Below are 7,485 nucleotides of genomic sequence, written 5' to 3' on the forward strand. Positions count from 1 at the left end.
TAGCAGGTGCCAGGCTCACGGCCAGGGCTCAGGAGAGGCGTGGCGTTCTCGTGCCTCGATCCCATTCCTCCTTCGGGTCTCCGGGGCCTTGTCAAGTCAGGACCTGGACAGCATTCACTCTTAGCACAACCTTGACGGTGCCTGGTTATCAGAGGGAGGCTGGCTGGGACCTCGGCTTCAGAGATGAACGCTCACCGGCCACACAGCCAAGTCCGATGGGTCTACGCCCAGTTGCAGGCTGGGTACAAAATTAAAATACAGGGCCCTGTTCAAAAATCATTAAGGCTTTAAGGGGGGACAGAGTGTGAAACCGAGCTGGGGCCCCTGTGTGGCAGCACCTGTCACACATCCCTGAAGCCCACCTGGGATGGAGAAGAGGGATGTGGGCGCCGGCGGAAGCTGGCTGATGAGCCAGACCATGTCCACAACGGCGGGGACCCCCAGCACTTTCTCCCACCCGACATGGCTCCGGGAGGCTCCGGTCCACGTGGGCCGGCAGGGACGCTGCCCATCGGCCAGGGGACTCTGGGCTGCTCCCTTTCTTCCAGCATGGAGATGTGTGACCAGAGACACAACATCACCATGTGCCCGCTGTGTGACAAGACCTGCAGCTACTGGAAGATGAGCTCTGCGTGCGCCACGGCCCGCGCCAGCCACCTCTTCGACAACCCCGCCACTGTGTTCTTCTCCATCTTCATGGCCCTCTGGGGTAAGCTGAGTGCCGCCACCCCGTCTGTGGGTCAGAGGGTGGGTCCCGACATTCCCTCCCTCTCCTTGAGGCTACCCTCAGGACCGTTTGCCAGGAATGCACACAGGAGGAACGGTCAGCAGAAAGAATCCCCCGTTCTGTCTGCAGGTTACTGGGGTCTGTACTGGGTCACGACCCACAGATGCATCTGACCCGGCATGAAAAGCCTAGGAAGGTGCTTTGCTCCCGGAACCGGGACCTCTTTCCTGGGGCCGGGATTTGTTGCTGCTTTAGAACAAGGAGTGCCGAGGGTTCTGCCTTCCTCCCGACCAGGCCCAGGCCCTGGGGCACAGCTCTCATTATCCCCCAGCACCCCTGCAGGTGTCACATGCCCATTTTACAAGTAAGGAAGCCAAGGCCCAGGGAGAGTTGATGTGACTGGCCCAGGATCACCCAGCTCCTGAGCGGCCAAGGTGAGGAGTGAACGTACGATTCCAGAGCCTGTGCCCTTAACTGCTGGACTCCACTGCTACCTGGAGTCCAGGGCAGACGGCTCCTCCTCCAGTATTCTTCCTGAATCCAGGTCCTACCTGGTACCCATCTCAGGCTTGGGGGGCATGGGAGGTGGGTAAGTGGTGGCAGGATGCGTTTCCGCAGACGTTTCTGGATTAGCAGAAGATAAGCCTGTTTCCTCCTCTGTGGCCCCGTGACACAGCCTTTGCCAGCAGGGCATTCAGGATTCGGGCAGAGCCGTCCCCTGGGCCCCAGAGCCCCAGTCTTTGCCCTCAGGGGCTCCCAGCTAGTAGGAGATGGAGCTGCACACAGGAACCCTGGGGGAGGGAAGTCAGCTCTGCCCTTCCCCACATAACTCAACCCTCAGCTTCCTCGCCTGTAAAATGAGGGTGTGATAAGGATCAGAGACAGCGGGCACAAAATCTCAGCCAATGCTTAGCACGTACATGGCTGACTCTCAGTAAACGGTCCTGCCCTTGTGACCACAAACCACAGGCAGGGCTGCCTGACACACGGCGGGGGTTTGAGACTGAGTAAGGTGATGTGCCTTGCGTGTAGCATGCGTACCAACCAGTATTTACTAAGTGCCTGTGCTGGGCACAGGGGAAACCATGGGAGGGAAAACCACTGCATCCACTGACTTAGTCCAAGATTCAGGAGGGCGCAGCATGTGCAAAGGCCCTGTGGTGTGGGTGCAGGGAGCAAGTGGGAGTGGGAACAGGAGGACCCTGGGGATGGGCACGTGATGGCCCTCCTAACAAGGCTGAGAATGAGAGTCACAGGTCACCAGCTCAGCGTAAGGGAGAGATTTCCAGCAGTGAGTGCTGGGCTGGGCTGGCCCGGCAGGTGGTGAGCACCCTGTTTCGGGAGGCATTCAAGCTGAGGTTGGAGGAGTCCTTGCCGGGGCTACCACAGAGCATGGGGAGGCGATGTCTGTGTGTGGTTCATGGTGGCTTATGAGAAGATTCCCCGCACCACACTCTAGCTCGGATGATCAATTCTGGGATCAGCCTGACTATAAATTTAGGCTCAATGGCCATCTTCACTGAGCTGATGTGTATGTGTCTGACATTGGGCTGGATGCTACTTGCGCTTCATCCCACCTTATCCCACAGCTGAGAAATTGTCCCCATTTCACAGATGAGGAAAGTGGGTCTCCACTGGCAGGGCCAGGACTGGAGCCCACGCTGCCCTGAGCCTGTTCCGCCTCCCCTGCCCACCCCTGTCTCTTTGGACCCTGCGTCTATCAGAACCACCCCCCTGCCCCCCACCACCCTCTGCTCTCCCTGCCAACCTCCCTGGCCTTCCTCAAGATCTCTGGTTGGCTCCCTTCCTTCCTCTCTGATCGGGGCCCAGGAAGCTCCAAGCTGAGGCTGGAACACCTCCTGGCTGGGCACCCAGCCTCCCGGTTCCCCCGCTCCGAGCAGGGGAGGCTCACCCAGCAACATTCACGCCCACGGTGGAGCCCAGCTGCACAGCTGCCGGCTTGACGGTTTGGTCCACTTCAATACCCAGCCGCGTTGGCTGCGAGCCAGGATGGCTAGTCAGCAGGTAATAGTGCCAGTCCCTGGGCCAGACTCAGGTCCAACTCTCAGCTCTGTCACCTGCCAGCTGTGCAACTTCAGGAAAGTTGCTTCAACTCTCTGGGCCCTGGGTTCCCCGTTTGTAAAATGCAGACAGTGGTCGGGAATGTCGAATGAGTCACGTCTTGTGATGTCTTAGGGCTGTACCTGGTGCTAGTTGTCATGTCGTGCTAGCTGTTGCATCGGATCAGTGAGCCCTTGCTTCTTGAAAATGTGAAAACAGCCTAGACCCTTGGAGGCTGGAGCTCAGATCTAACCTGTCACCTTGTGCCTGGGGGCCTCTGTGAATTATGTCACTTCATCTCCTTCAGAAAAGAACGCTAGCTTTGGTTGGCTGGTTCCTAGTGTGTGCCAGGCACTGTCCTGAGCATCTTATGTGAGCGACTCATTAATTCTCCCAGTAACTATAGGAGGGAAACAGGCTTTACTACCCCATTTAGCAGATGAAAAAATTGAGGCAACTTTCCCAGGGTTACACCAGCTAACAAGAGGCAGAGGCAAGACTTGAACCCCAGCGTTCTGGCTCCCCAGCCCCAAATACTTGACCCCTGGGCTTTACTCCCTCTGTTACTAATCAGGTCTAGCTCACGTGTGTGCTTATTCCTGGCAGGCTTACCTTAAATTCATTCTCTCACCTGGAATACTTTCCCCAGCTCCCTCCAAACAAACAGGCTCCCTTTCCCCCTCCAGAGTTCTGCACAGAGTTCTGCACAGGCTACCTCACTGGTCCCCACAACAACCCTGGAGAGAAACCCTGTTATTCTGATGTGGACAGGGAAGCACAGAGAGGTTAAGTGACTTGCCCAAGATCACACAGCTAGCAGACTTGTAGCAGACATGATAGATCCGTGCCTGGCCCATCGGCCTTCGTGGTCCAGGCTAGTGCCCTGGTTTCACCTCTCCATCCAAACATCCTCCACCCCCCTTTTGTGCCCTCCTGGGGGAGCAGAGATTCACCATGAGCAGGCGGTGAGGGGCACACAGGCAGCAATGCCACTCAACCCGCCAGGAGGCAGGGAGTTGGTTGAATTCTGTGCACCCCCTCAATGAAGCCAGCTTGGTCACATCATGCTTCTTTATTGAGCACCTACTGTGTGCAGAGGGGTACCACTTCACAGCCTCAAAGGTGTTGGCCAGCCCTTACCAGCAGCCCCATCCTTGGGAGAAAAACAGATGGTCCCAACCTTCCCCTATCCAAGACGCAGCGAAACGGGCAAATCTGTGTTTCCACCGTGTGTCCCCACATCCTCCAGCTCCACTTCCACCGTAGGAGACAACAGAGGTGCCTGTCTGTCAAGGGCAAGTTCAGTCTACACACCCCCATTTGGGGGAGAAAAAAACAACAACAAAAAAGCCAAACCACTCTCATGAAGCAGTTACGGAAAGAGGAGCTTGTTATAAATCAAGACAGAAGCAACAGGAAGGGCCTGCTGGGCTGAGAGGTGCCTGTTGACAATCCGTCCCTGCCCCCAGGGTGGAGGGAGCCTCAGTCCCTCCATCGACCCCGGGCTCTTTCACACTTTACTCTGTCAGGCCTTATTAGCAGCGAGCTTGCCATTGTTGAGGGGGTTTTTTTAGTCCCTTATTCAATTACTTGTTCATTACCCTCTAAAGGATCATTTTCCCACTGGTGTTTCTTATCCCACTGTGTCCTTTCTTTTCCTGTCCCCCAGCTGCGAAGGCTTCTGCTCGCATGGTGACAGAGAGCAACCCCAAACCTGACACTGACAGTAGCGGGGCTCTGCCGCCCCAGGAGTCACCTCTGGCCGCTGTTTCCATGTTGCTTCAGCTCCACTGTGGGCTCTGGTTTGCCCAGAGGCTGACCCGCTGGTCCTGGAGCCGAGAGCTCTGGCTGAGCTCTCCCCTGCCCGGGATTTATGACAACGCAAAGCCTTCATTCAGTAAGGTGTCACACGAAGAAACTTTGAGCTCCATTTAGCTGTTCCCGCCGGGATCAATTTTCTGAAATTATAGCATAATAATGGGGTTTTAAAGCCTTGTCAGTTCCAGGCAGAACAAAGGGGGTTATTTGATTCGAGCCTGCCTGCAAGGAGCTGGAGAAAGATGGTCCCGGCATTAGTGGAGTGACAGGTGTGATTGAAACCTCTCCTGGGGGCGCTGCCCCCGAGACTCTGAGTGGAATGGGCAGGTCACCGGCTGAGTCACCCAGTGCGGACGGAGGGAGAGAGACTGAGTCTCTGCTGGAATTAAAAGGCCAGCAGCGGGTTTGTGAGCGAACACTTGTTCAGGGGATAAATAAATAGAATCAGTGAGAAAATGAAGGGCGGGGGGCCTTTGTGCGGGAGCCCTGTCTCCCCTGTGGGCCGACAGGTGGGTTTGTGACCGAAAGCTCGGCCTCTCTGTGCACCGGTGCCGAATCAAATCTCGGAGACAGAGTTTTGGGTGAAGTAGAAAAGGAGAGCTTTATTGCTTTGCCAGGCAAAGGGGGACACACCGGTTCTGCCTCGAAAAACTGTGTGTGTCCCCCCCCCCCCAGAGGATTTGATGAAGGGCTTTATAGCAGCGGTTCAAAGGGCGGGGGCGGGGGATTCTCTGACAAGATTAGGGTGTGGCGAGCAGGGCCTGCCGTCCCTTAATCTCATCTCAGGTGGTCGTCTCCCCATGTTTTAATTTATTTTAGTTTTGGCTGCCTCGGGCGTTAGTTGCGGCATGCGGGATCCTCGTGGCGGTGCGCCGTCTTCTCTCTAGTTGAGGCGCGGAGCTCAGTAGTTGCCCCACCGCGTGTGGGATCTTAGTTCCCCGACCAGGGCTCGAACCCACGTCCCCTGCATTGGCAGGCGGATTCTCAACCACTGGACCACCAGGGAAGGCCAGCGGTCGTCTCCTGATCTCGATGAGTTTCTCTGGTCCCTTTAATCTTGCTTCGGGTGGTTGCTTGGCTTCTTCTCCATTGATTAGCAGCTGTTTGAATCCACCCTTTGGAATTCAGGGACGGTCATGGGGGCTGCAGTCTTGCCTATAAAGAAATGGTGGACCAAAAGGGCCTCCGTGCCGGGGAGCCCCACAGGGCCCCGCTCAGTTTCAGGTCGCTCTCTTGTCCGGTTCCTGCAGCCCGAGGCCATGCATCTCTGATCTCCACATTCAGAGAAAGGAGTCTGTGCTGAGCAGACGTCGGACTGTCAAGAGCCAGAGGTTTGAGAAGCTGGTCTCTGCTCTCAGGGGTCTTGTTTTAAGGAGGGTGCGGCCCTGCCTGCCCCCTGGGGCCTCCGCGGCTCAAGAGTGCCTGGTACAGGTTTGGGAGACAAGACCCCGGCCCATAAGGAGCTTGGACCTCACCAGGGAGACGGGGCCGTTCTCCGGGCAGCCGCAGAAGCGCCCCAGCATCCATCAGAGCCTTCCCTCCGTGGCCTGTGAGATTCCCACGGCAGGCCTGAGAGCCTGTGAGGTTCCAACGGGCACAAAAGACCACGGGACGGCCGAACCGGGAGCGTCTAATGACACGTCCAAGATTGTGCCACAGGGTCAGCAACAGCGTTTCAGGGGAGGGTGAAAGCTCAGAAAGGTGGGGGGGGGGGGTCAGCAGCCCGCCCAGGAAGCAACCGGAATTGGGGAAATTGGGGTTCGGACCGGGAGTGAAAGCAGTTTGGGCCCGAGGGAGGTAGGGTGGGGTGCGGCCTGGGAGGAGAGCCGAAGCAGAGGCCCGGGGTCCTGTGGGGGGTAGACCAGCAGCTCGTCTGGTGGACAGAGAGATGGATGGAAGGAAAGGGCAGACAGTGAGTAGGTCAGTGCGTCCAGACGCCTGTGTGGACAGCGCCACGCCCAGCGCTTGTCCAGAACGGAGATTCCGGCTCAGCGTGGTGCCCAGGGATCTGTATTTCAGCAAGCCCCCTGCGGTGGGGCTTCCGGTACAGCCCACACTCTAAGAAATCCGGGGGGGTGGTGGGAACGGACACATTGCCCCTTCCCCACGTAAGCATGCGGGTGTGTCCTGGTCCATTTTCTCTGCAGCTCCAGCCTACAGCAGGGGCACTGAAGCCCATAAACACAATGTGTACCCATCGTTCTGTGATTCTTTTTTTTGTTAATTCACGTGAAATTTACATAAATTAACTGTCTTAAGTGCACAGTTCGGCGGCATTTAGTACACTCACCGTGTCCTGCCGTCATTACCACCGTCCTCCCAGGTGGCACCCTGGTGCCCATTTAACAGTCTGTCCCTTTCCCCCTGTGCCCACCCCTGGCAACCACCAGTCTGCTTTCGGCCTCTATGATGGATTTATCTGTAGGTATTCTGGGTGCTTTCTATAAATGGAACCAACCATATGTTTTGTTCTATCGTCAGCCACTTAATGAGAAGCGGTGGAGATCCTTCAGGTGCAGCCAGGTCGTGGGACCGCTCCTCCGTCGAGCCCCTTGCCACGGGTGGGCCCTGCCCTGTGCTCCACGGCGCATCGGCTTATGGGTGCCTCACCGTAGGCCCCACAGCGGGCACTGTTATCAAGCCCATTGTACACACGTGGAGACCGAGTCTGGCAGGCAGGTGGGGGGGGGCGCGGCCCATGCCCAAGCTCATACCTGCTTCGAGCCATGGTAGATCCAGGGTCCATCGCTCACCTGCTGCCTCTGGGCTCCTCTACAAGAACGTGTTTGTCTAACACTGTGTCATTAAAACAAGTGTTTGAAGGGAGAAGCCCAAACACCTGCTTGCACCCTGGCCTGGGTTCCCTCTTCGCTACCTGC

At 57.0% G+C, this 7,485-nt stretch overlaps 1 protein-coding gene across 2 annotated transcripts in view; it reads left to right on the top strand.

Moving 5' to 3' along the window:
• ANO1 (anoctamin 1) overlaps nt 1-7,485 on the top strand; it is a 161,932-nt gene that overhangs the window by 116,997 nt on the left and 37,450 nt on the right. For both annotated transcript variants that reach the window (XM_029208737.1, XM_029208738.1), the window contains one exon: nt 549-709. In XM_029208737.1, coding sequence (XP_029064570.1) covers nt 549-709 — 161 coding nt within the window. The remainder of the gene's footprint in view (nt 1-548; nt 710-7,485) is intronic.

This window comes from Monodon monoceros, unplaced genomic scaffold, assembly GCF_005190385.1.
Source record: "Monodon monoceros isolate NGI ecotype Baffin Bay Population unplaced genomic scaffold, NGI_Narwhal_1 Super_Scaffold_7, whole genome shotgun sequence".
In the NCBI taxonomy this organism is placed as follows: Eukaryota; Metazoa; Chordata; class Mammalia; order Artiodactyla; family Monodontidae; genus Monodon; species Monodon monoceros.